This window comes from Oncorhynchus keta, unplaced genomic scaffold (genome assembly GCF_023373465.1).
Source record: "Oncorhynchus keta strain PuntledgeMale-10-30-2019 unplaced genomic scaffold, Oket_V2 Un_scaffold_3531_pilon_pilon, whole genome shotgun sequence".
In the NCBI taxonomy this organism is placed as follows: Eukaryota; Metazoa; Chordata; class Actinopteri; order Salmoniformes; family Salmonidae; genus Oncorhynchus; species Oncorhynchus keta.
The window spans coordinates 570001-597737 of record NW_026290920.1 but is presented as its reverse complement, the minus strand read 5'-3'; the positions used below and the strand labels follow the sequence as shown (position 1 = coordinate 597737).

The window sequence follows — 27737 nt, the reverse complement described above, 5'->3', positions numbered from 1 at the left end:
AGGGTCTCTCTAGTGGGGTAGGGTCTCTCTAGTGGGGTAGGGTCTCTAGTGGAGTAGGGTCTCTCTAGTGGAGTAGGGTCTCTCTAGTGGAGTAGGGTCTCTCTAGTGGAGTAGGGTCTCTAGTGGAGTAGGGTCTCTGGTGGAGTAGGGTCTCTCTAGTGGGGTAGGGTCCGTCTAGTGGAGTAGGGTCTCTAGTGGAGTAGGGTCTCTCTAGTGGGGTAGGGTCCGTCTAGTGGAGTAGGGTCTCTCTAGGGTCTCTAGTGGGGTAGGGTCCGTCTAGTGGAGTAGGGTCTCTAGTGGAGTAGGGTCCTCTAGTGGAGTAGGGTCTCTAGTGGGGTAGGGTCTCTAGTGGAGTAGGGTCTCTCTAGGGGGTAGGGTCCGTCTAGTGGAGTAGGGTCTCTCTAGTCTAGGGTCTCTAGGGGGTAGGGTCTCTAGTGGGTAGGGTCTCTCTAGTGGAGTAGGGTCTCTAGTGGGGTAGGGTCCGTCTAGTGGGGTAGGGTCCGTCTAGTGGAGTAGGGTCTCTCTAGTGGAGTAGGGTCTCTCTAGTGGGGTAGGGTCTCTCTAGTGGAGTAGGGTCTCTCTAGTGGAGTAGGGTCTCTCTAGTGGAGTAGGGTCTCTCTAGTGGGGTAGGGTCTCTAGTGGCCTGAGCTTGTCTCGCTGAGGGTCTGAGAGACAGTCTCTGTGAAGATGGGGGCTAGGGTCTCTCCACACACACACATACTATTTAAGTGAGAACTGCCAAGTCAGGGTCATGCTGGCAGGGGGTAGGGGCTCCACAAAGTGTCTCAGAGTAGGAGTAGGGTCCCTAGGGGGTAGGGTCTAGGGAGTAGGGTCCATCTAGGGGAGTAGGTTCCCTCTAGGGGGAGTAGGGTCCATCTAGGGGTAGTAGGGTCCATCTAGGGGAGTAGGGGAGGGGTCCATCTAGGGGAGTAGGGTCCATCTAGGGGGTAGTAGGGTCCGTCTAGTGGGTAGTAGGGTCCGTCTAGTGGAGTAGGTCTCTAGGGGTCTCTAGTGGAGTCCTAGTGGGTCTAGTGGAGTAGGGTCTCTAGTGGAGTAGGGTCTCTAGGGGGGTCTCTAGTGGAGGGTCCGTCTAGGGGGTAGGGTCTCTAGGGTCTCTAGGGGTAGGGTCTCTCTAGTGGGTAGGGTCTCTAGTGGGTAGGGTCTCTCTAGTGGAGTAGGGTCTCTGGGGGTAGTAGGGTCTCTAGTGGAGTAGGGTCTCTAGTGGAGTAGGGTCTCTAGTGGAGTAGGGTCTCTAGGGAGTAGGGTCTCTAGTGGAGTAGGGTCCGTCTAGTGGAGTAGGTCTCTAGGGGAGGGTCTCTAGGGGTAGGGTCCGTCTAGTGGAGTAGGGTCTCTAGGGTCTCTAGTGGAGTAGGGTCTCTAGGGGGTAGGGGTGGAGTAGGGTCTCTCTAGTGGGTAGGGTCTCTCTAGTGGAGTAGGGTCTCTAGTGGAGTAGGGTCTCTCTAGTGGGGTAGGGTCTCTAGTCTCTCTAGTGGAGTAGGGTCTCTAGTGGGTAGGGTAGGGTAGGGTCTCTAGGGGGTAGGGTCTCTCTAGTGGAGTAGGGTCTCTAGTAGTGGGGTAGGGTCCTAGTCTAGTGGAGTAGGGTCTCTCTAGTGGAGTAGGGTAGGGTCCATCTAGTGGAGTAGGGTCTCTCTAGTGGAGTAGGGTCTCTCTAGGGGGTAGGGTCCGTCTAGTGGGAGTAGGGTCTCTCTAGTGGAGTAGGGTCTCTCTAGGGGGTAGGGTCCGTAGGGTCTAGTGGAGTAGGGTCTCTCTAGTGGGTAGGGTCTCTAGTGGGTAGGGTCTCTAGTGGGTAGGGTCTCTAGGGGGTAGGGTCTCTAGTGGGAGTAGGGTCTCTCTAGTAGGGTCTCTCTAGGGTCCGTCTAGTAGGGTCTCTCTAGTGGGTAGGGTCTCTAGTGGAGTAGGGTCTCTCTAGTGGTAGGGTCTCTAGTGGGGTAGGGTCTCTAGTGGAGTAGGGTCTCTAGTGGGTAGGGTCTCTCTAGTGGAGGGTCCGTCTAGTGGGGGTCTCTAGGGGGTAGGGTCCGTCTAGTGGAGTAGGGTCTCTCTAGGGGAGTGGGTCCGTCTAGTGGAGTAGGGTCTCTAGTGGGGTAGGGTCTCTAGTGGAGTAGGGTCTCTCTAGTGGAGTAGGGTCTCTAGTGGAGTAGGGTCTAGGGTCTCTAGTCTAGGGTCCGTCTAGGGGAGTAGGGTCTCTCTAGGGGGTAGGGTCCGTCTAGTGGAGTAGGGTCTCGTAGGGGTAGGGTCTCTCTGGAGTGGGGTAGGGTCCTAGTGGAGTCTCTAGTGGAGTGGGTCTCTAGTGGGGGTAGGGTCTCTAGTAGGGTCACTAGTGGGGGTCTCTCTAGTGGGGTAGGGTCCTCTAGTGGGGTAGGGTCTCTCTAGTGGAGGGTAGGGTCTCTCTAGGGGGTAGGGTCTCTCTAGTGGAGTAGGGTCTCTCTAGTGGGGTAGGGTCCGTCTAGTGGAGTAGGGTCTCTCTAGTGGAGTAGGGTCTCTCTAGTGGGGTAGGGTCCGTCTAGTGGAGTAGGGTCTCTCTAGTGGGGTAGGGTCCGTCTAGTGGAGTAGGGTCTCTAGGGGAGTATGGTCTCTAGTGGAGTAGGGTCTCTCTGGGGGGTAGGGTCCCTCTAGTGGAGTAGGGTCTCTAGTGGGGTAGGGTCCGTCTAGTGGAGTAGGGTCTCTCTAGGGGTCTCTAGGGGGTAGGGTCTCTCTAGTGGAGTAGGGTCCCTCTAGGGGGTAGGGTCCCTCTAGTGGAGTAGGGTCCTCTAGTGGAGTAGGGTCTCTCTAGAGGGGTAGGGTCCCTCTAGTGGAGTAGGGTCCCTCTAGTGGGGTAGGGTCTCTCTAGTGGGGTAGGGTCCGTCTCTAGTGGAGTAGGGTCTCTCTCTCTAGTGGTGTAGGGTCTCTCTAGTGGAGTAGGGTCTCTAGGGGTAGGGTCCGTCTAGGGGAGTAGGGTCTCTCTCTAGTGGAGTAGGGTCTCTAGTGGGGTAGGGTCTCTCTAGGGGGTAGGGTCTAGGGTCTCTCTAGGGGGTAGGGTCCGTCTAGGGGTAGTAGGGTCTCTCTAGTGGAGTAGGGTTCTGTCTAGGGGGTAGGTTCCGTCTAGGGGAGTAGGGTCTCCGTCTAGGGTCTCTAGAGTAGGTTCCGTCTAGGGGAGTAGGGTCCGTCTAGGGGAGTAGGGTCCGTCTAGGGGGTAGGGTCCGTCTAGGGGAGTAGGGTCCGTCTAGGGGAGTAGGGTCTCTAGGGGGTAGGGTCCGTCTAGTGGGGTAGGGTCTCTAGTGGGGTAGGGTCTCTCTAGTGCAGTAGGGTCTCTAGTGGAGTAGGGTCTCTCTGGAGTGGGGGGTAGGGTCTCTCTAGTGGAGTAGGGTCACTGGTGGGTAGGGTCTCTCTAGTGGGGTAGGGTCTCTCTAGTGGAGTAGGGTCTCTAGTGAAGTGGGGGTCTCTCTAGTGGAGTAGGATCTCTAGGGGGTAGGGTCCATCTAGTGGAGTAGGGTCTCTCTAGTGGAGTAGGATCTCTCTAGGGGGTAGGGTCCGTCTAGTGGAGTAGGGTCTCTCTAGTGGAGTAGGGTCTCTCTAGGGGGTAGGGTCCGTCTAGTGGAGTAGGGTCTCTCTAGTTGAGTAGGATCTCTCTAGGGGGTAGGGTCCGTCTAGTGGAGTAGGGTCTCTCTAGGGTCTCTAGGGAGTAGGGTCTCTAGTGGAGTAGGGTCCGTCTAGTGGAGTAGGGTCCGTCTAGTGGAGTAGGGTCTCTCTAGTGGGTAGGGTCTCTTTAGTGGAGTAGGGTCTCTCGTGGAGTAGGGTCTCTAGGGGGGGTCTCTAGGGTCTCTAGTGGGTAGGGTCTCTAGTGGAGTAGGGTCTCTAGTGGAGTAGGGTCTCTCTAGTGGAGTAGGGTCTCTAGTGGAGTAGGGTCTCTAGGGGGGTAGGGTCTCTCTAGTGGAGTAGGGTCTCTAGTGGAGTAGGGTCTCTAGGGGGGTAGGGTCTCTCTAGTGGAGTAGGGTCTTTCTAGGGGGGTAGGGTCCGTCTAGTGGAGTAGGGTCTCTCTAGGGGGTAGGGTCCGTCTAGTGGAGTAGGGTCTCTAGTGGAGTAGGGTCTCTCTAGTGGGGTAGGGTCTCTAGTGGAGTAGGGTCTCTCTAGTGGAGTAGGGTCTCTCTAGTGGAGTAGGGTATCTCTAGTGGAGTAGGGTCTCTGGTGGAGTAGGGTCTCTCTGGGGGGTAGGGTCTCTAGTCTCTAGTGGGGTAGGGTCTCTAGTGGAGTAGGGTCTCTCTAGTGGGGTAGGGTCCGTCTAGTGGAGTAGGGTCTCTAGGGGGGTAGGGTCTCTCTAGTGGAGTAGGGTCTCTAGTGGAGTAGGGTCTCTAGTGGAGTAGGGTCTCTAGTGGAGTAGGGTCTCTAGGGGGTAGGGTCTCTCTAGGGGGTAGGGTCCGTCTAGTGGGTAGTAGGGTCTCTCTAGGGGGTAGGGTCCGTCTAGTGGAGTAGGGTCTCTAGTGGGTAGGGTCTCTCTAGGGGGTAGGGTCTCTCTCTCTAGTGGAGTAGGGTCTCTAGTGGAGTAGGGTCTCTAGTGGATTAGGGTCTCTCTAGTGGGGTAGGGTCTCTCTAGTGGAGTAGGGTCTCTAGTGGAGTAGGGTCTCTAGTGGGGTAGGGTCTCTCTAGTGGAGTAGGGTCCGTCTAGGGGAGTAGGGTCCGTCTAGGGGAGTAGGGTCCGTCCAGTTGAGTAGGGTCCGTCTAGGGGAGTAGGGTCTCTCTAGGGGAGTAGGTTCCGTCTAGGGGAGTAGGGTCCGTCTAGGGGAGTAGGTTCCGTCTAGGGGAGTAGGTTCCGTCTAGGGGTGTAGGTTCCGTCTAGGGGTGTAGGTTCCGTCTAGGGGAGTAGGTTCCGTCTAGGGGAGTAGGGTCCGTCTAGGGGAGTAGGGTCCGTCTAGGGGAGTAGGGTCCGTCTAGGGGAGTAGGGTCCGTCTAGGGGAGTAGGGTCTGTCTAGTGGAGTAGGGTCCGTCTAGGGGAGTAGGGTGTCTCTAGTGGAGTAGGGTCCGTCTAGTGGAGTAGGGTCTCTAGTGGAGTAGGGTCTCTCTAGGGGGGTAGGGTCCCTCTAGTGGGGTAGGGTCCGTCTAGTGGGGTAGGGTCCGTCTAGTGGAGTAGGGTCTCTCTAGGGGGGTAGGGTCCCTCTAGTGGAGTAGGGTCCCTCTAGTGGAGTAGGGTCCCTCTAGTGGAGTAGGGTCTCTCTAGGGGGGTAGGGTCCGTCTAGTGGAGTAGGGTCTCTCTAGGGGGGTAGGGTCCGTCTAGGGGGTAGGGTCCGTCTAGGGGAGTAGGGTCCATCTAGGGGAGTAGGGTCCCTCTAGGGGAGTAGGGTCTCTCTAGGGGAGTAGGGTCCATCTAGGGGAGTAGGGTCCATCTAGGGGAGTAGGGTCCATCTAGGGGAGTAGGTTCCGTCTAGGGGAGTAGGGTCTCTAGTGGAGTAGGGTCTCTAGGGGGGTAGGGTCTCTAGTGGAGTAGGGTCTCTAGTGGAGTAGGGTCTCTCTAGTGGAGTAGGGTCTCTCTAGTGGAGTAGGGTCTCTAGTGGAGTAGGGTCTCTAGGGGGGTAGGGTCTCTCTAGTGGAGTAGGGTCTCTAGTGGAGTAGGGTCTCTAGGGGGTAGGGTCTCTCTAGGGGGGTAGGGTCCGTCTAGTGGAGTAGGGTCTCTCTAGGGGGTAGGGTCCGTCTAGTGGAGTAGGGTCTCTCTAGTGGGGTAGGGTCTCTCTAGTGGAGTAGGGTCTCTAGTGGAGTAGGGTCTCTCTAGTGGGGTAGGGTCTCTCTAGTGGAGTAGGGTCTCTAGTGGAGTAGGGTCTCTCTAGTGGGGTAGGGTCTCTCTAGTGGAGTAGGGTCTCTCTAGTGGAGTAGGATCTCTCTAGGGGGATAGGGTCCATCTAGTGGAGTAGGGTCTCTCTAGTGGAGTAGGATCTCTCTAGGGGGGTAGGGTCCGTCTAGTGGAGTAGGGTCTCTCTAGTGGAGTAGGATCTCTCTAGGGGGGTAGGGTCCGTCTAGTGGAGTAGGGTCTCTCTAGTGGAGTAGGGTCTCTCTAGTGGAGTAGGGTCTCTCTAGTGGAGTGGGGTCTCTCGTGGAGTAGGGTCTCTAGGGGGGTAGGGTCTCTAGTGGAGTAGGGTCTCTAGTGGAGTAGGGTCTCTCTAGTGGAGTAGGGTCTCTAGTGGAGTAGGGTCTCTAGGGGGTAGGGTCTCTCTAGTGGAGTAGGGTCTCTAGTGGAGTAGGGTCTCTAGGGGGGTAGGGTCTCTCTAGTGGAGTAGGGTCTCTCTAGGGGGGTAGGGTCCGTCTAGTGGAGTAGGGTCTCTCTAGGGGGGTAGGGTCCGTCTAGTGGAGTAGGGTCTCTAGTGGAGTAGGGTCTCTAGTGGGGTAGGGTCTCTAGTGGAGTAGGGTCTCTCTAGTGGAGTAGGGTCTCTCTAGTGGAGTAGGGTCTCTCTAGTGGAGTAGGGTCTCTGGTGGAGTAGGGTCTCTCTAGGGGGGTAGGGTCCGTCTAGTGGAGTAGGGTCTCTCTAGTGGGGTAGGGTCCGTCTAGTGGAGTAGGGTCTCTAGTGGAGTAGGGTCTCTCTAGTGGGGTAGGGTCCGTCTAGTGGAGTAGGGTCTCTCTAGTGGAGTAGGGTCTCTCTAGTGGGGTAGGGTCTCTCTAGTGGAGTAGGGTCTCTCTAGTGGGGTAGGGTCCGTCTAGTGGAGTAGGGTCTCTCTAGTGGAGTAGGGTCTCTCTAGTGGGGTAGGGTCTCTCTAGTGGAGTAGGGTCTCTCTAGTGGGGTAGGGTCCGTCTAGTGGAGTAGGGTCTCTCTAGTGGGGTAGGGTCTCTCTAGTGGGGTAGGGTCTCTCTAGTGGAGTAGGGTCTCTAGTGGGGTAGGGTCCGTCTAGTGGGGTAGGGTCCGTCTAGTGGAGTAGGGTCTCTCTAGTGGAGTAGGGTCTCTCTAGTGGAGTAGGGTCTCTCTAGTGGGGTAGGGTCCGTCTAGTGGGTAGGGTTTCTCTAGTGGGTAGGGTCTCTAGTGGGGTAGGGTCTCTCTAGTGGAGTAGGGTGTCTCTAGTGGAGTAGGGTCTCTCTAGTGGAGTAGGGTCTCTCTAGTGGGGTAGGGTCTATTTGGAATTCAGAATAAGTCAGGCCTGAGCTTGTCTCGCTGACTATGGGTGCTGAGAGACAGTCACGTCTGTGAAGATCGGCAAGTTGGCTGGCATGTGCACACTAACGCACGCACTCTCTCCACACACACACATACTATTTAAGTTAGAGGAACTGCCAAGTCAGTTCTGAGTCATGCTGGCAGCAGCTGCGGTCTCTCCCTGGTTTGGCCAGGGGCTGTATCCACAAAGTGTCTCAGAGTAGGAGTGCTGATCTAGGATCAGTTTAGCCTTTTAGATCACAGGGAATAAGGCTTACCATATGCTTCCCAGTTGAAACAGTTCCAGCATATATTGTGACTACATGTTGTATCATTCTGGTTAGTTTTGGTGTTCTGCAGCTTTTTTTCCGTCTGTTTGAGCACACAGCGTTTTTTCTTCTGTAGCTGAAGTCTACGATCCTTCGTCGGTGATTGGTCAGCAGTGCGGATTCTTCAATTAAGTGTTTGTTGTCATTCGATGACAGGCAACTAGTTTTCATGCACATTTTGTTCACTTGAGAAATACTGTATCTTAGATGTAAAATTGCGCGACTGAGACCTCGGCAAAAACGTCAACTAAGATATCTGTAATTAATTTAATCTTAATTCCGACTATTTTGAGGAAGTGTACTTGCTGCTACAGTGTGTGTACTTGCTGCTACAGTGTCTCAAGAGGGACAAACGGTAATATTGATGCTTTTCTTGTTTTTAAAGCGAATGTATTTTAAGGGAGTATGCAAGAACAGACGTTTACTTGGCCTAGCTGAGTTCTGCTAGGAGCAAACCCAACCTATGTATGTGGACGCCTTTAGATTGCCTGTACAGGGGAACTGACCCTATAGCACCACGCCTACTCTGGGATCGTTGATACCTACGGCCCCGGAGGGTTGATACCTACTGCCCCGGAGGGTTGATACCTACTGCCCCGGAGGGTTGATACCTACTGCCCCGGAGGGTTGATACCTACTGCCCTGGAGGGTTGATACCTACTGCCCTGGAGGGTTGATACCTACTGCCCCGGAGGGTTGATACCTACTGCCCCGGAGGGTTGATACCTACTGCCCCGGAGGGTTGATACCTACTGCCCCGGAGGGTTGATACCTACTGCCCCGGAGGGTTGATACCTACTGCCCCGGAGGGTTGATACCTACTGCCCAGGAGGGTTGATACCTACTGCCCAGGAGGGTTGATCAGGAGGGTTGATACCTACTGCCCTGGAGGGTTGATACCTACTGCCCCGGAGGGTCGATACCTACTGCCCCGGAGGGTTGATACCTACTGCCCCGGAGGGCCGATACCTACTGCCCCGGAGGGCCGATACCTACTGCCCCGGAGGGTCGATACCTACGGCCCCGGAGGGTCGATACCTACGGCCCCGGAGGGTCGATACCTACGGCCCCGGAGGGTCGATACCTACGGCCCCGGAGGGTCGATACCTACGCCCCCAGGTCTCTAAGGAGACCATAACCTGATCAACCTACAGCTGGGCAGCATTATGGTTCAGTGCTCTGTGGTTTAACAGCTATGTTACAGGATTTAGAGGAAATGCCATGGTTTTCTTGAAGTGAAACTGGTTTAAACGGGCAATCTGGGATTAGACAACAACAAGCCGTCACCCTGACACTTGTTTTGGTTAACAGTTGAGGGATGCGGCTGGAGAAATGTAACCACTCTCAAAATGTTTCATACAGAGCTATGGATGAAGGAGAAATCTAGTTTTAATATAGTTTTGAAGCTATGGAGTAAAGCAAGCTTTACATGATCTGAGACTTGGTAGTGGAAACTGGGTTAGATGTTCTGCAGCTGAGTACAGTTATAGTTGGTAACACGCAGTCTGTGCTGTCACTCTGAGAGACACACACACCTGCTGGTCTAATTGGATTGTGGGTTGCCGTGGTGCCTGAGGGAGTCTGAATAATGGATGAACAATGCTCACGGAGCAGTATGGTGCTCAGGACACAGCAGCAGGCTGACCTAATCACTAATATCTAATGGTTACGGTGAAAGAGGCTTCCTCTCCTTGTCACCTCCACCTCTCCTTCACCTCCACCTCTCCTTCACCTCCACCTCTCCTTCATCTCCACCTTTCATTCCTGTCCATCGCTCCTTCCTGTCCACATCCTTCATCTCCCCCTCTCCTTCCTGTCCATCGCTCCTTCCTGTCCATCGCTCCTTCCTGTCCACATCCTTCATCTCCCCCTCTCCTTCCTGTCCATCTCTCCTTCCTGTCCATCTCTCCTTCCTGTCCATCTCTCCTTCCTGTCCATCTCTCCTTCATCTCCAGCTCTTTTTTATCTCCACCTCTCCTTCCTGTCTACCTCTTTCCTGTCTACTGCTCCTTCCTGTCCACCTCTCCATCAGCTCCACCTCTCCATCATCTCCACCTCTCCTTCCTGTCTACCTCTTCCCTGTCTACCTCTTCCCTGTCTACCTCTTCCCTGTCTACCTCCTTCCTGTCTACCTCCTTCCTGTCTACCTCTCCTTCCTGTCTACCTCTCCTTCCTGTCTACCTCTCCTTCCTGTCTACCTCTCCTTCCTGTCTACCTCTTTCCTGTCTACCTCCTTCCTGTCCACCTCTCCTTCCTGTCCACTCTCCTTCCTGTCCACCTCTCCTTCATCTCCACCTCTCCTTCCTGTCCACCTCTACTTCCTGTCCACCTCTCCTTCCTGTCTACCTCTCCTTCCTGTCTACCTCTCCTTCATCTCCACCTCTCCTTCCTGTCCACCTCTCATCTCTACCTCTCCTTCCTCTCCACCTCTTTCAACTCGATCTCTTCCACCTCGACCTCTCCTTCCTGTCCCCGCTCTTTCACCTCCATCTCTCTTTCACCTCCATCTCTCTTTCACCTCCATCTCTCTTTCACCTCCATCTCTCTTTCACCTCCATCTCTCTTTCATCTCCACCTCTCTTTCACCTCCATCTCTCTTTCACCTCCACCTCTCTTTCATCTCCACCTCTCTTTCACCTCCATCTCTCTTTCACCTCCATCTCTCTTTCATCTCCACCTCTCTTTCACCTCCATCTCTCTTTCACCTCCATCTCTCTTTCACCTCCATCTCTCTTTCACCTCCACCTCTCTTTCACCTCCATCTCTCTTTCACCTCCATCTCTCTTTCACCTCCACCTCTCTTTCACCTCCACCTCCATCTCTCTTTCACCCTGATCTCTCTTTCACCGTGATCTCTTTCACCTCCATCTCTTTCACCTCCATCTCTCTTTCACCTCCACCTCTCCTTCCTGTACATCTGTCTTTCACCTCCATCTCTCTTTCACCTCGATCTCTCTTTCCTCTCCACCTCTCTTTCACCTCCACCTTTCTTTCCTCTCAGCTTTCTTTCCTCTCCACCTCTCTTTCCTCTACACCTCTCTTTCCTCTCTACACCTCTCTTTCCTCTCCACCTCTCTTTCCTCTACACCTCTCTTTCACCTCCACCTCTCTTTCACCTCCACCTCTCTTTCCTCTCCACCTCTTTTTCACCTCCACCTCTTTCCTCTCCACCTCTCTTTCCTCTACAACTCTCTTTCACCTCCATCTCTCTTTCACCTCCACCTGTTTCCTCTCCACCTCTCTTTCACCTCTACCTCTCTTTCCTCTCACCTCTCTTTCCTCTCCACCTCTTTTCCTCTACACCTCTCTTTCCTCTCCACCTCTCCTTCCTCTACATCTCTCTTTCCTCTACACCTCTCTTTCCTCTACACCTCTCTTTCCTCTACACCTCTCTTTCCTCTACACCTCTCTTTCCTCTCCACCTCTTTCCTCTCCACCTTTCTTTCACCTCCACCTCTCTTTCCTCTCCATCTCTCTTTCACCTCCATCTCTTTCACCTCCACCTTTTCCTCTCCACCTCTTTCACCTCCACCTCTATTTCCTCTACACCTCTATTTCCTCTACACCTCTCTTTCCTCTCCACCTCTTTTCCTCTCCACCTTTCTTTCACCTCCATCTCTCTTTCCTCTCCATCTCTCTTTCACCTCCATCTCTCTTTCCTCTACACCTCTCTTTCCTCTACACATCTTTTCACCTCCACATCTCTTTCACCTCCATCTCTTTCACCTCCACCTCTTTCACCTCCACCTCTTTCACCTCCATCTCTTTCACCTCCACCTCTTTCCTCTCCACCTCTTTCCTCTCCACCTCTCTTTCACCTCCATCTCTCTTTCTTCTACAGAGAACTCTCTTTCCTCTCCACCTCTTTTTCCTCTACACCTCTCTTTCCTCTCCACCTCTCCTTCCTCTACATCTCTCTTTCCTCTACACCTCTCTTTCCTCTACACCTCTCTTTCCTCTACACCTCTCTTTCCTCTCCACCTCTCTTTCCTCTCCACCTCTCTTTCACCTCCACCTCTCTTTCACCTCCACCTCTCTTTCACCTCCATCTCTTTCACCTCCATCTCTTTCACCTCCATCTCTTTCACCTCCACCTCTTTCCTCTCCACCTCTTTCACCTCCACCTCTATTTCCTCTACACCTCTATTTCCTCTACACCTCTCTTTCCTCTACACCTCTCTTTCCTCTCCACCTCTTTCCTCTCCACCTTTCTTTCACCTCCATCTCTCTTTCCTCTCCATCTCTCTTTCACCTCCATCTCTCTTTCCTCTACACCTCTCTTTCCTCTACACATCTCTTTCACCTCCATCTCTTTCACCTCCATCTCTTTCACCTCCACCTCTTTCACCTCTTTCCTCTCCACCTCTTTCCTCTCCACCTCTCTTTCACCTCCATCTCTCTTTCTTCTACACCTCTCTTTCCTCTAGACCTCTCTTTCCTCTAGACCTCTCTTTCCTCCACCTCTCTTTCATCTACACCTCTCTTTCCTCTACACCTCTCTTTCCTCTACACCTCTCTTTCCTCTCCATTTATCTGAAAACAGTCTCGAGGGAAAATTACTTGGGTATGAGTTAGAAATGTCAGTGTTGGTAATTTGGGGTTTATCGTCCAAGCTCTACTTTAGACTATTGAGATGCAGCCCTATTAGGTCACATAGGAGGCCTCAACCCTCTGCAGACTGATCTATCAGCTAATTATAGATCTGCCAGGAAAGAGAGAGGAGGAGTGTGTATCAGGGAAGCAAGGACTAAATGAAGAAGGAGAGGAAAGAAAGTCAGGAAGAAAAAAGGATGTATGTTTGCCAGAAAGAAGGGAGAGAAAATGGAAGGTGCTAAGGAGTGATGGAGAGAAGATGGAAGGTGGTACGGAGTGATGAAGAGAAGATGGAGGTGGTATGGAGTGATGAAGAGAAGATGGAGGTGGTACGGAGTGATGAAGAGAAGATGGAAGTGGCTAAGGAGTGATGGAAAGAAGATGGAATGGGCTAAGGAGTGATGGAGAGAAGATGGAAGGTGGTAAGGAGTGATGGAGAGAAGATGGAAGGGGCTAAGGAGTGATGGAGAGAAGATGGAAGGGGCTAAGGAGTGATGGAGAGAAGATGGAAGGGGCTAAGGAGTGATGGAGAGAAGATGGAAGGGTCTAAGGAGTGATAGATGGAAGGGGTTAAGGAGTGATGGAGAGAAGATGGAAGGGTCTAAGGAGTGATGGAGAGAAGATGGAAAGGGCTAAGGAGTGATGGAGAGAAGATGGAAGGGGCTAAGGAGTGATGGAGAGAAGATGGAAGGGGTTAAGGAGTGATGGAGAGAAGATGGAAGTGGTTAAGGAGTGATGGAGAGAAGATGGAAGGGGCTAAGGAGTGATGGAGAGAAGATGGAAGGGGCTAAGGAGTAATGGAGAGAAGATGGAAGGGGCTAAGGAGTGATGGAGAGAAGATGGAAGGGGCTAAGGAGTGATGGAGAGAAGATGGAAGGGGCTAAGGAGTGATGGAGAGAAGATGGAAGGTGGTAAGGAGTGATGGAGAGAAGATGGAAGGGGCTAAGGAGTGATGGAGAGAAGATGGAAGGGGCTAAGGAGTGATGGAGAGAAGATGGAAGGGGTAAGGAGTGATGGAGAGAAGATGGAAGGGGCTAAGGAGTGATGGAGAGAAGATGGAAGGGGCTAAGGAGTGATGGAGAGAAGATGGAAGGGGCTAAGGAGTGATGGAGAGAAGATGGAAGGGGCTAAGGAGTGATGGAGAGAAGATGGAAGGTGGTAAGGAGTGATGGAGAGAAGATGGAAGGGGTTAAGGAGTGATGGAGAGAAGATGGAAGGGGTTAAGGAGTGATGGAGAGAAGATGGAAGGGGCTACAGGAGTGATGGAGAAAGATGGAAGGGGCTAATATAATACATGGAGAGAAGATGGAAGGGGCTAAGGAGTGATGGAGAGAAGATGGAAGGTGGTTTAAATGATGGAGAGAAGATGGAAGGTGTTGGAGTGATGGAGAAAGATGGAAGGGGTTAATAGTGATGGAGAGAAGATGGAAGGGGCTAAGATCCTTGTGATGGAGAAAGATGGAAGGGGCTTTTAACATGAGTGATGGAGAGAAGATGGAAGGGGCTAAAGAGTGATGGAGAGAAGATGGAAGGGGCTATGGAGTGATGGAGAGAATCTGACCATTTTTTTGTTGTTGTAGTAATGACAATTACAACAATACTGAATGAACACTTATTTTAACTTAATATAATACATCAATAAAATCAATTTAGCCTCAAGTAAATAATGAAACATGTTTAATTTGGTTTAAATAATGCAAAAACAAGGTGTTGGAGAAGAAAGTAAAAGTGCAATATGTGCCATGTAAAAAAGCTAAGGTTTCAGATCCTTGCTCAGAACATGAGAACATATGAAAGTTGGTGGTTCCTTTTAACATGAGTCTTCGATATTCCCAGGTAAGAAGTTTTAGGTTGTAGTTATTATAGGAATTATAGGACTTTTTCCCTCTATACCATTTGTATTTCATTAACCTTTGACTATTGGATGTTCTTATAGGCACTTTAGTATTGCCAGTGTAACAGTATAGCTTCTTCCCTCTCCTCGCTCCTCCCTGGGCTCGAACCAGCAACACAACGACAACAGCCATCATCGAAGCAGCATTACCCATGCAGAGCAAGGGAAACAACCACCCCAAGGCTCAGAGCGAGTGAAGTTTGAAACACTATCAGCGCACACTAACTAGCTAGTCATTTCACTTCGGTTACACCAGCCTCATCTCAGGAGTTGATAGGCTTGAAGTCAGAAACAGCACAATGCTTGACACACAACGAAGAGCTGCTGGCAAAACTCACGAATGTGCTGTTTGAATGAATGTTTACACGCCTGCTTCTGCCTACCACCGCTCAGTCAGATGCCCTCTTACCGTAATTGCTGGACTATTAACGCGCACCTGAATATAAACCGCACCCACTGAATTATAAAAAAATATGTATTTTGTACATAAATAAGCCGCACATGTCTATAAGCCGCAAGTGCCTACCTGCCCTACATTGAAACAAATTAACTTTACACAGCCTTTAAACGAAACACGGCTTGTAACAAAAATAAATAGGCTTTAACCAAACACGGATTGTAACAAAAATAAATAGGCTTTAACCAAACACGCTGCTTGTAACAAAAATGAAACAGTAGCCTAGTCATTGGTCACTATCTTCCTCCTCCTGTGCACTGAAACCACTGAAGTCATCTCCTTCAGTTGAATAGCTGCCCTCAGAATTGCTTCATCCAGCTGTTGGATCAGCTGCCCTCTTCAACACGCAGCAGTCCAGCTGCCCTCTTCAACACGCAGCAGTCCAGCTGCCCTCTTCAACACGCAGCAGTCCAGCTGCCCTCTTCAACACGCAGCAGTCCAGCTGCCCTCCAGCTGCCCTCAACACGCAGCAGTCCAGCTGCCCTCTTCAACACGCAGCAGTCCAGCTGCCCTCTTCAACACGCAGCAGTCCAGCTGCCCTCTTCAACACGCAGCAGTCCAGCTGCCCTCTTCAACACGCAGCAGTCCAGCTGCCCTCTTCAACACGCAGCAGTCCAGCTGCCCTCTTCAACACGCAGCAGTCCAGCTGCCCTCTTCAACACGCAGCAGTCCAGCTGCCCTCTTCAACACGCAGCAGTCCAGCTGCCCTCTTCAACACGCAGCAGTCCAGCTGCCCTCTTCAACACGCAGCAGTCCAGCTGCCCTCTTCAACACGCAGCAGTCCAGCTGCCTGCTCTTCAACACGCAGCAGTCCAGCTGCCCTCTTCAACACGCAGCAGTCCAGCTGCCCTCTTCAACACGCAGCAGTCCAGCTGCCCCTTCAACACGCAGCAGTCCAGCTGCCCTCTTCAACACGCAGCAGTCCAGCTGCCCTCTTCAACACGCAGCAGTCCAGCTGCCCTCTTCAACACGCAGCAGTCCAGCTGCCCTCTTCAACACGCAGCAGTCCAGCTGCCCTCTTCAACACGCAGCAGTCCAGCCTTTCCAAACCCGTTGATGATGGTGGATTCTTTGACAATGCTCCACGCTGTCAGCAGCTCTATTTCCTTTTCCAACAGCCAGATCGATCGCCTTCAACTTGAAAGCTGCATCATATGCATTTCTCCGTTTCTTTGCCATGATGAGGGTGACAAAATGACTACCGTAATCAGAATGATGGGATGTTTGAGCGCTCTCGATTTACGTCACATTATGTGACAGTGCTCAGTTTTTTGGCGGCATGAATCTTGTGAAAGCGGGAAAAATCCATAAATTAACCGCGTCATTGTATAAACCGCGAGGTTCAAAGCGTGGAAATAAAGTCGTGGCTTATAGTCCGGAAATTACTGTAGATACTTGTATGCTTGTTTGCTCAGTCAGATTATATGCAAAGCAGGACACGCTAGATAATATCTAGTAATATCATCAACCATGTGTAGTTAACTAGTGATTATGATTGATTGTTTTTTTTATTAGATACAGTGCCTTGCGAAAGTATTCGGCCCCCTTGAACTTTGCGACCTTTTGCCACATTTCAGGCTAGATATAAAAGATATAAAACTGTATTTTTTTGTGAAGAATCAACAACAAGTGGGACACAATCATGAAGTGGAACGACATTTATTGGATATTTCAAACTTTTTTAACAAATCAAAAACTGAAAAATTGGACGTGCAAAATTATTCAGCCCCCTTAAGTTAATACTTTGTAGCGCCACCTTTTGCTGCGATTACAGCTGTAAGTCGCTTGGGGTATGTCTCTATCAGTTTTGCACATCGAGAGACTGAAATTTTTCCCATTCCTCCTTGCAAAATAGCTCGAGCTCAGTGAGGTTGGATGGAGAGCATTTGTGAACAGCAGTTTTCAGTTCTTTCCACAGATTCTCGATTGGATTCAGGTCTGGACTTTGACTTGGCCATTCTAACACCTGGATATGTTTATTTTTGAACCATTCCATTGTAGATTTTGCTTTATGTTTTGGATCATTGTCTTGTTGGAAGACAAATCTCTCAATTATGGATATATATATATATTTCTTTAGAGGCAAGTCAGTTAAGAACAAATTCTTATTTTCAATAACAGTGGGTTAACTGCCTGTTCAGGGGCAGAACGACAGATTTGTACTTTGTCAGCTTGGGGATTCGAACTTGCAACCTTCCGGTTATTAGTCCAACGCTCTAACTACTAGGCTACCCTGTGTGCGTGCGTGCGTGCGTGCGTGTGTGTGTGGATGAGTGTATATCTGTGTGTGGATGAGTTTATATCTGTGGGTGTGTGTGGATGAGTTGGTGTGAGTGTGGATGAGTGTATATCAGTGTGAGTGTGGATGAGTGTATATCTGTTGGCGTGAGTGTGGATGAGGTGCGGAAAGTCTGCATGTGGTCAGTCCTGTTTAAGTGTGTTGGTGTGTGCTAACGTGTGTGTTCTGTTTGTTCACAGGGACAGTGAAGAGGAATACACACTTCCTGTTTCATCATACCAGGAGATCTAAAGGACACGTTTACCTGAAGCCCTGATTAACACCCATCCACCCATCAATCCTTCCTGTATCTCTCTTTTACCAAACCATCACACTGTCATGTCTAAGTGTTTCAACTGAGGATTCATCCTTTGCCTTTTTAATATTAGTGTCATTATCATATGTTTTATTATTAGTATTCTTCTGGTTTTGTACTGTTCAACTGCTGTCAATCATCTGAACAGCAGGTAGTCTGTTACTATGACACTCATCCACTCACTACAAGTCTACATGCTGCTGCTGTACAGAATAACTCTCTGGTCTGTGTATACCACACACACACATACACAGGAAACACACAGGTGTGTGTGTGTGTGTGTTTGGGGGATTAGTTCGATACTGGCTTTTACCCTAACTCTGATGATCCAATCCCTCCTAGAATAGCATCAGTCCACCAGATGGATGGAGAAGCCTTCAGTATTACCTCCTCTTCCTCCTCTCTTTTCCTCCTCCTCTCCTCTTCCTCCTCCTCTTCCACTCCTCTCTACTTCCTCCTCTTTTCCTCCTCCTCCTCTCTTCCTCCTCTACTAGGCTGCTTCCATAATGGCAGCCTATTTATACCCCACATTGAGTGCATCCCAAATGGCTCCCTATTCCCTATGTAGTGCACTACTTTTGACCAGGGCCCGTAGGGTTTTGGTCAAGAGTAGTGTATAACATAGAGAATAGGGTGCCATTTTGGATGTATCCCTCGACTGAATTCTCGACCAGAAGCTGTGGATGGGAGGGGTGCTGAAGCTGTGGATGGGAGGGGTGCTGAAGCTGTGGATGGGAGGGGTGCTGAAGCTGTGGATGGGAGGGGTGCTGAAGCTGTGGATGGGAGGGGTGGTGGTGTTTTGTTTACCTGTTTTGAAGCATTCATTGGTGACATAAAAGGAACGCTCTGTTTGAAGTGTGACTGTGCTGTTGTTTTTAAGTGTGTGAAATACTGTACAAATTAAACCATGGCTGAGATTTAATGTGCTTTTTTTTCTTGATTTGCGGATGAATAAATGCAACTTTAAAACAGACTTCTCTTGGTTGCCTACTTGTTTTTGTTGATGATAAATGTGGTTGTACATCTTACTGAGTTCCGCTCCTCTAGTCTCGTGTGGCATCCTTCCAAATCTCATCTTGTTGACTGGACGATAAGGTGAGAAGCCTGGGCCTCTGAGGCTACCCACCCCTCTGATAGTTGAATGTTTCAAGAAAGAAGAGTTGAACATGTTGAACAGCTTCATGTGTTTCCATAGGATCAGAGAGGATAGATGTAACTATACGGGGAATCATCTGGAATGTGACTCTATATTCCCAGTTATGAGCATCAGCTCTCTCTCTCCATCAATAACCATATTGGCTGAAAGCCCTGCCTCTTAATGTCAGGTAGCAACATGAGGAACTACATTGTCTCACACAAAGTTTGCATCCCAAATAGCACCCTATTCCATATTAAGGCCCATAAGGCTCTGGTCAGAAGTCGTGCACTTTATAGGGAATAGGGTGCCATTTGGGATGAAGCCTTTGATATTCTCTTTATCGGAGTCAACTACACATTAAGAAAGGCAATGTTTTAATTGCTTTTACATTTTTGGAAAAAACATCACAAATATTTACATTTAAAAATACTTAATTTTGTGTCTCTAGAGTGGTAGTATACATGTTAAATATACTGAGACATATTGAAGCTGGGGACAGATCTAGGATCAGCTTGTCCTCCCACAATCCTAACCTTTACCATTAGTGGGGAAAATATACAACTGATCCACGATCAGCATCTAGAGGCAACTTCCCACTACTACCCATTTTGCAGAAATCAGATAGAGGGAAATGACACAAACAGGGCCCCCTGGAGGGCCCCAAAGGAATTACCCCAGAACGAAGAGGAGAGGATGGACATACAGGGCTGAAATGATACTGAACAACACAACTGTTTTTGGTTGAGTTAAAAGCCTTAATACAATAGATTTTACATTGATGCTGGATTGAAAAAATAAGAATTAGAATATGATAGGACAGATTACATAGAATGAATACATTTAGATATATGTGTACTTGTTGCAAAAGTCTATTGCAAAGACATACATATTACCTGCAATTGATGAGAAAGCTACAGTTGGAACTCTACTATCAGACCTATCTCTGTGCCAAATGGCACCCTACTTCCTATATAGTGCACTATTGTTAACCAGAGCCCTATGGGGCCTAGTCAAAAATAATGCACTACATTTTGGGACACAACCTTTCCACTAGGCACAGACATCAATTCAACGTCTATTCCAAATTGGTTCAACGTAATGACGTGGAAACAACGTTGAGTCAACCAGTGTGTGTCCATTGGGATGGTTGAACACTCATTCACTCTCAGTAGGTCAACATTTCACTCCTCAAGGTAGTCAAAGCTGTCATCTAGTAAGAAGATCAGTCAGTCAGTTGATTTGACAGAATAACTATTGAATTTCCCAATCGAGTCAGTGCCATTCAGTGACATCTGACTATTGAATTTCCCAATCGAGTCAGTGCCATTCAGTGACATCTGACTATTGAATTTCCCAATCGAGTCAGTGCCATTCAGTGACATCTGACTATTGAATTTCCCAATCGAGTCAGTGCCATTCAGTGACATCTGACTATTGAATTTCCCAATCGAGTCAGTGCCATTCAGTGACATCTGACTATTGAATTTCCCAATCGAGTCAGTGCCATTCAGTAACATCTGACTATTGAATTTCCCAATCGAGTCAGTGCCATTCAGTGACATCTGACTATTGAATTTCCCAATCGAGTCAGTGCCATTCAGTGACATCTGACTATTGAATTTCCCAATCGAGTCAGTGCCATTCAGTGACATCGGACGATTGAATTTCCCAATCGAGTCAGTGCCATTCAGTAACATCTGACTATTGAATTTCCCAATCGAGTCAGTGCCATTCAGTGACATCTGACTATTGAATTTCCCAATCGAGTCAGTGCCATTCAGTGACATCTGACTATTGAATTTCCCAATCGAGTCAGTGCCATTCAGTGACATCGGACTATTGAATTTCCCAATCGAGTCAGTGCCATTCAGTGACATCTGACTATTGAATTTCCCAATCGAGTCAGTGCCATTCAGTGACATCGGACTATTGAATTTCCCAATCGAGTCAGTGCCATTCAGTGACATCGGACTATTGAATTTCCCCTTCCCAATCGAGTCAGTGCCATTCAGTGACATCTGACTATTGAATTTCCCAATCGAGTCAGTGCCATTCAGTGACATCTGACTATTGAATTTCCCAATCGAGTCAGTGCCATTCAGTGACATCGGACTATTGCATTTCCCCTTCCCAATCGAGTCAGTGCCATTCAGTGACATCTGACTATTGAATTTCCCAATCGAGTCAGTGCCATTCAGTGACATCTGACTATTGAATTTCCCAATCGAGTCAGTGCCATTCAGTGACATCTGACTATTGAATTTCCCAATCGAGTCAGTGCCATTCAGTGACATCTGACTATTGAATTTCCCAATCGAGTCAGTGCCATTCAGTGACATCGGACTATTGAATTTCCCAATCGAGTCAGTGCCATTCAGTAACATCTGACTATTGAATTTCCCAATCGAGTCAGTGCCATTCAGTGACATCTGACTATTGAATTTCCCAATCGAGTCAGTGCCATTCAGTGACATCTGACTATTGAATTTCCCAATCGAGTCAGTGCCATTCAGTGACATCTGACTATTGAATTTCCCAATCGAGTCAGTGCCATTCAGTGACATCGGACTATTGAATTTCCCAATCGAGTCAGTGCCATTCAGTGACATCGGACTATTGAATTTCCCCTTCCCAATCGAGTCAGTGCCATTCAGTGACATCTGACTATTGAATTTCCCAATCGAGTCAGTGCCATTCAGTGACATCTGACTATTGAATTTCCCAATCGAGTCAGTGCCATTCAGTGACATCTGACTATTGAATTTCCCAATCGAGTCAGTGCCATTCAGTGACATCGGACTATTGAATTTCCCAATCGAGTCAGTGCCATTCAGTGACATCTGACTATTGAATTTCCCAATCGAGTCAGTGCCATTCAGTGACATCTGACTATTGAATTTCCCAATCGAGTCAGTGCCATTCAGTGACATCGGACTATTGAATTTCCCAATCGAGTCAGTGCCATTCAGTGACATCGGACTATTGAATTTCCCAATCGAGTCAGTGCCATTCAGTGACATCGGACTATTGAATTTCCCCTTCCCAATCGAGTCAGTGCCATTCAGTGACATCTGACTATTGAATTTCCCAATCGAGTCAGTGCCATTCAGTGACATCGGACTATTGAATTTCCCAATCGAGTCAGTGCCATTCAGTGACATCTGACTATTGAATTTCCCAATCGAGTCAGTGCCATTCAGTGACATCTGACTATTGAATTTCCCAATCGAGTCAGTGCCATTCAGTGACATCGGACTATTGAATTTCCCAATCGAGTCAGTGCCATTCAGTGACATCGGACTATTGAATTTCCCAATCGAGTCAGTGCCATTCAGTGACATCTGACTATTGAATTTCCCAATCGAGTCAGTGCCATTCAGTGACATCGGACTGTTGCTGATTGTTTTCTAACAGTATAGTTAAATATATACTTTCAGTGATAATATTACCATTATTGCATTCCAGCTTTCTGGAAATGTCAAATACAATATGTTTTTGCCTAAATTGTTTATTTTTAATACATAAAGGTCATACCTTTCATCTCATAGAGGCCGAATCCTAACTTGAAATCCACTCGCTTTACTCAAACTTTCACACCAAACTCCCACTGACATCAAGGTAAGAATTCACACCAAAATCAGTCAGTTACTTTCAGGGATCATCATGTCAAGTTTGGATTCTGCTCATTGTGAGTGAGTCGTAAAGCCAGGAGTTTTTCCAAACCATGTTTCCAGAACAGGAACAACTCTAGGCCCTATTCATAGGTTTATCAATCGTCATACATTTCCAGTGGGTTTTTTGAAGGTTGGTCGTAGGTGTTTGAAGGTTGGTTGTAGGTGTTTGAAGGTTGGTTGTTGGTTATTTTAAGGTTGGTTGAAGGTTACAGGCTGCCGTAAATCCTCTTGATGGTCTCTCCCTCACCCTTCTCGATGATGCCCTTGTCAATGTAGGAGTCCACTTGTTGGTCCATGAAGTCCCTCAATTTGGACAGGTCGTAATCTGGAATAAAATACACAAGAATAGAGACAGATTACAATCTAATCTGGAAAAATGTGAACTAGGATTGTGTAAATCCTGAAACGAAACGTAGGCTGAAAATAATTAGCATGTCATATCATAGGAAAAGACACTGCATTCACACAGATTTGTCCGAAGTGCACAGTTCGGGTTTGACATCTTAAGCCCAAATATATCATACTTGAACAATAACAAAGATTTATTGATTTAAATGGTTATGCAACATCATGAGTAAGCTCTGGCCATCGACTTTCAGTTTTAAAATGTGTATTTCTACTGGTGTGGTGTTTAAGCAGCCGTAGATGAGAGACAGGTGCTTTCACAACAAGTAGTTCTGTTGTTGTTCAAACAATCTTTTATCTGATAAAGGATCAGCATCCTATCAAGATACTATAGAATATACATGTAAGTGTACATAGAAGGGGTAGGAGCTGGGAGGAGGGAGGAGGAGTGTGGAGGAGGAAGGAGGAGTGTGGAGGAGGGAGGAGGAGTGTGGAGGAGGAAGGAGGAGAGAGGAGGAGTGTGGAGGAGGGAGGAGGAGTGTGGAGGAGAGAGGAGTGTGGAGGAGGGAGGAGGAGTGTGGAGGAGAGAGGAGTGTGGAGGAGGGATGAGGAGTGTGGAGGAGAGAGGAGTGTGGAGGAGGAGTGTGGAGGAGAAAGGAGGAGTGTGGAGGAAGGAGGAGGAGTGTGGAGGAGGGAGGAGTGTGGAGGAGGGGGAGGAGTGTGGAGGAGAGAGGAGTGTGGAGGAGGGAGGAGGAGTGTGGAGGAGAAAGGAGGAGTGTGGAGGAGGAGGGAGGAGTGTGGAGGAGGAGGAGTGTGGAGGAGGGAGGAGGAGTGAGGAGGTTGTGATAATGATGGTGATATGGAGTCAAGCAGAGAGAACAGTCCATCTGTTCCTCTAGCTACAGTATGTACTGACAGAGAGGTGTCCATCTGTTCCTCTAGCTACAGTATGTACTGACAGAGAAGTGTCCATCTGTTTCTCTGGCTACAGTATGTACTGACAGAGAAGTGTCCATCTGTTCCTCTAGCTACAGTATGTACTGACAGAGAAGTGTCCATCTGTTTCTCTGGCTACAGTATGTACTGACAGAGAGGTGTCCATCTGTTCCTCTAGCTACAGTATGTACTGGCAGAGAAGTGTCCATCTGTTCCTCTAGCTACAGTATGTACTGACAGAGAAGTGTCCATCTGTTCCTCTAGCTACAGTATGTACTGACAGAGAAGTGTCCATCTGTTCCTCTAGCTACAGTATGTACTGACAGAGAGGTGTCCATCTGTTCCCCTAGCTACAGTATGTACTGGCAGAGAAGTGTCCATCTGTTCCTCTGGCTACAGTATGTACTGGCAGAGAAGTGTCCATCTGTTCCTCTAGCTACAGTATGTACTGACAGAGAAGTGTCCATCTGTTCCCCTAGCTACAGTATGTACTGACAGAGAAGTGTCCATCTGTTCCTCTAGCTACAGTATGTACTGACAGAGAAGTGTCCATCTGTTCCTCTAGCTACAGTATGTACTGACAGAGAGGTGTCCATCTGTTCCCCTAGCTACAGTATGTACTGACAGAGAAGTGTCCATCTGTTCCTCTAGCTACAGTATGTACTGACAGAGAAGTGTCCATCTGTTCCTCTAGCTACAGTATGTACTGACAGAGAAGTGTCCATCTGTTCCTCTAGCTACAGTATGTACTGACAGAGAGGTGTCCATCTGTTCCCTAGCTACAGTATGTACTGACAGAGAAGTGTCCATCTGTTTCTCTGGCTACAGTATGTACTGGCAGAGAGTGTCCATCTGTTCCTCTAGCTACAGTATGTACTGACAGAGAAGTGTCCATCTGTTTCTCTGGCTACAGTATGTACTGGCAGAGAGGTGTCCATCTGTTCCTCTAGCTACAGTATGTACTGACAGAGAGGTGTCCATCTGTTCCCTAGCTACAGTATGTACTGGCAGAGAGGTGTCCATCTGTTCCTCTAGCTACAGTATGTACTGGCAGAGAGGTGTCCATCTGTTCCTCTAGCTACAGTATGTACTGACAGAGAGGTGTCCATCTGTTCCCCTAGCTACAGTATGTACTGACAGAGAGTGTCCATCTGTTCCCCTAGCTACAGTATGTACTGGCAGAGAAGTGTCCATCTGTTCCTCTAGCTACAGTATGTACTGGCAGAGAGGTGTCCATCTGTTCCTCTAGCCACAGTATGTACTGACAGAGAAGTGTCCATCTGTTCCCTAGCTACAGTATGTACTGGCAGAGAAGTGTCCATCTGTTTCTCTGGCTACAGTATGTACTGGCAGAGAAGTGTCCATCTGTTTCTCTGGCTACAGTATGTACTGACAGAGAGGTGTCCATCTGTTCCCTAGCTACAGTATGTACTGGCAGAGAAGTGTCCATCTGTTTCTCTGGCTACAGTATGTACTGGCAGAGAAGTGTCCATCTGTTCCCTAGCTACAGTATGTACTGACAGAGAAGTGTCCATCTGTTTCTCTGGCTACAGTATGTACTGGCAGAGAAGTGTCCATCTGTTCCTTTAGCTACAGTATGTACTGGCAGAGAAGTGTCCATCTGTTCCTCTAGCTACAGTATGTACTGACAGAGAAGTGTCCATCTGTTTCTCTGGCTACAGTATGTACTGACAGAGAGGTGTCCATCTGTTCCCCTAGCTACAGTATGTACTGACAGAGAGGTGTCCATCTGTTCCCCTAGCTACAGTATGTACTGACAGAGAAGTGTCCATCTGTTTCTCTGGCTACAGTATGTACTGACAGAGAAGTGTCCATCTGTTCCTCTAGCTACAGTATGTACTGACAGAGAAGTGTCCATCTGTTTCTCTGGCTACAGTATGTCCTGACAGAGAAGTGTCCATCTGTTCCTCTAGCTACAGTATGTACTGACAGAGAAGTGTCCATCTGTTTCTCTGGCTACAGTATGTACTGACAGAGAAGTGTCCATCTGTTCCTCTAGCTACAGTATGTACTGACAGAGAAGTGTCCATCTGTTCCTCTAGCTACAGTATGTACTGACAGAGAGGTGTCCATCTGTTCCCCTAGCTACAGTATGTACTGGCAGAGAAGTGTCCATCTGTTCCTCTAGCTACAGTATGTACTGACAGAGAAGTGTCCATCTGTTCCTCTAGCTACAGTATGTACTGGCAGAGAAGTGTCCATCTGTTTATCTGGCTACAGTATGTACTGGCAGAGAAGTGTCCATCTGTTTCTCTGGCTACAGTATGTACTGACAGAGAGGTGTCCATCTGTTCCCCTAGCTACAGTATGTACTGGCAGAGAAGTGTCCATCTGTTTCTCTGGCTACAGTATGTACTGGCAGAGAAGTGTCCATCTGTTCCCTAGCTACAGTATGTACTGACAGAGAAGTGTCCATCTGTTTCTCTGGCTACAGTATGTACTGGCAGAGAAGTGTCCATCTGTTCCTTTAGCTACAGTATGTACTGGCAGAGAAGTGTCCATCTGTTCCTCTAGCTACAGTATGTACTGACAGAGAAGTGTCCATCTGTTTCTCTGGCTACAGTATGTACTGACAGAGAGGTGTCCATCTGTTCCCTAGCTACAGTATGTACTGACAGAGAGGTGTCCATCTGTTCCCCTAGCTACAGTATGTACTGGCAGAGAAGTGTCCATCTGTTTCTCTGGCTACAGTATGTACTGGCAGAGAAGTGTCCATCTGTTCCTCTAGCTACAGTATGTACTGACAGAGAAGTGTCCATCTGTTCCTCTAGCTACAGTATGTACTGACAGAGAAGTGTCCATCTGTTCCTCTAGCTACAGTATGTACTGACAGAGAAGTGTCCATCTGTTTCTCTGGCTACAGTATGTACTGACAGAGAGGTGTCCATCTGTTCCTCTAGCTAACAGTATGTACTGGCAGAGAAGTGTCCATCTGTTCCTCTAGCTACAGTATGTACTGGCAGAGAGGTGTCCATCTGTTCCTCTAGCTACAGTATGTACTGACAGAGAAGTGTCCATCTGTTCCCTCTAGCTACAATGTACTGACAGAGAGGTGTCCATCTGTTCCCTAGCTACAGTATGTACTGGCAGAGAAGTGTCCATCTGTTCCTCTAGCTTACAAATGTACTGGCAGAGAAGTGTCCATCTGTTCCTCTAGCTACAGTATGTACTGACAGAGAAGTGTCCATCTGTTCCCTAGCTACAGTATGTACTGACAGAGAAGTGTCCATCTGTTCCTCTAGCTACAGTATGTACTGACAGAAGGTGTCCATCTGTTCCTCTAGCTACAGTATGTACTGACAGAGAGGTGTCCATCTGTTCCCTAGCTACAGTATGTACTGACAAGAAGTGTCCATCTGTTCCTCTAGCTACAAACCGTATGTACTGACAGAGAAGTGTCCATCTGTTCCTCTAGCAAATGTTCCCTTCTGACAGAGAAGTGTCCATCTGTTCCTCTAGCTAAAGTATGTACTGACAGAGAGGTGTCCATCTGTTCCCTAGCTACAGTATGTACTAGCAGAGAAGTGTCCATCTGTTTCTCTGGCTACAGTATGTACTGGCAGAAATCTGTTCCTCTAGCTACAGTATGTACTGACAGAGAAGTGTCCATCTGTTTCTCTGGCTACAGTATGTACTGGCAGAGAGGTGTCCATCTGTTCCTCTAGCTACAGTATGTACTGACAGAGAGGTGTCCATCTGTTCCCCTAGCAACAGTATGTACTGGCAGAAGGTGTCCATCTGTTCCTCTAGCTACAGTATGTACTGGCAGAGAGGTGTCCATCTGTTCCTCTAGCTACAAATGTACTGACAGAGAGGTGTCCATCTGTTCCCCTAGCTACAGTATGTACTGACAGAGAGGTGTCCATCTGTTCCCTAGCTACAGTATGTACTGGCAGAGAAGTGTCCATCTGTTCCTCTAGCTACAGTATGTACTGGCAGAGAGGTGTCCATCTGTTCCTCTAGCCACAGTATGTACTGACAGAGAAGTGTCCATCTGTTCCCTAGCTACAGTATGTACTGGCAGAGAAGTGTCCATCTGTTTCTCTGGCTACAGTATGTACTGGCAGAGAAGTGTCCATCTGTTTCTCTGGCTACAAACCGTATGTACTGACAGAAGGTGTCCATCTGTTCCCTAGCTACAGTATGTACTGGCAGAGAAGTGTCCATCTGTTTCTCTGGCTACAGTATGTACTGGCAGAGAAGTGTCCATCTGTTCCCTAGCTACAAACCGTATGTACTGACAGAGAAGTGTCCATCTGTTTCTCTGGCTACAGTATGTACTGGCAGAGAAGTGTCCATCTGTTCCTTTAGCTACAAATGTACTGGCAGAGAAGTGTCCATCTGTTCCTCTAGCTACAGTATGTACTGACAGAGAAACCGTGTCCATCTGTTTCTCTGGCTACAGTATGTAACTGACAGAGATGTCCATCTGTTCCCTAGCTACAGTATGTACAAACAGAGAGGTGTCCATCTGTTCCCTAGCTACAGTATGTACTGGCAGAGAAGTGTCCATCTGTTTCTCTGGCTACAGTATGTACTGGCAGAGAAGTGTCCAAACTGTTCCTCTAGCTACAGTATGTACTGACAGAGAAGTGTCCATCTGTTTCTCTGGCTACAGTATGTACTGACAGAGAAGTGTCCATCTGTTTC

At 48.7% G+C, this 27737-nt stretch overlaps 2 protein-coding genes and 2 long non-coding RNA genes across 5 annotated transcripts in view; 3 read left to right on the top strand and 1 right to left on the bottom strand.

The window, feature by feature from the left end:
* lysmd2 (LysM, putative peptidoglycan-binding, domain containing 2) overlaps nt 1-17946 on the top strand; it is a 30679-nt gene extending 12733 nt beyond the window's left edge. Inside the window, exon 3 of the mRNA XM_052515966.1 lies at nt 16858-17946. Coding sequence (XP_052371926.1) covers nt 16858-16909 — 52 coding nt within the window. The 3' untranslated portion in view covers nt 16910-17946. The remainder of the gene's footprint in view (nt 1-16857) is intronic.
* Nucleotides 11816-14315, top strand: LOC127928713 (uncharacterized). Its single transcript, XR_008131953.1, has 3 exons — nt 11816-12936; nt 13060-13183; nt 13530-14315. It is a non-coding gene; the product is annotated as an uncharacterized LOC127928713 (long non-coding RNA).
* Nucleotides 17947-18468: 522 nt separating the features above from the next.
* Nucleotides 18469-27737, bottom strand: part of scg3 (secretogranin III) — a 55257-nt gene continuing 45988 nt past the window's right edge. Inside the window, exon 13 of the mRNA XM_052515959.1 lies at nt 18469-22110. Coding sequence (XP_052371919.1) covers nt 21992-22110 — 119 coding nt within the window. The 3' untranslated portion in view covers nt 18469-21991. The remainder of the gene's footprint in view (nt 22111-27737) is intronic.
* Nucleotides 22117-27737, top strand: part of LOC127928714 (uncharacterized) — a 6860-nt gene continuing 1239 nt past the window's right edge. The window contains exons 1-3 of one of the 2 annotated variants that reach the window (XR_008131955.1): nt 22117-23181; nt 24809-25453; nt 25710-25838. This is a non-coding gene — a long non-coding RNA (uncharacterized LOC127928714). Of the gene's footprint in view, nt 23182-24808; nt 25454-25709; nt 26060-27737 lie in introns of those variants that run through there. The other variant, XR_008131954.1, reaches the window with a different exon arrangement.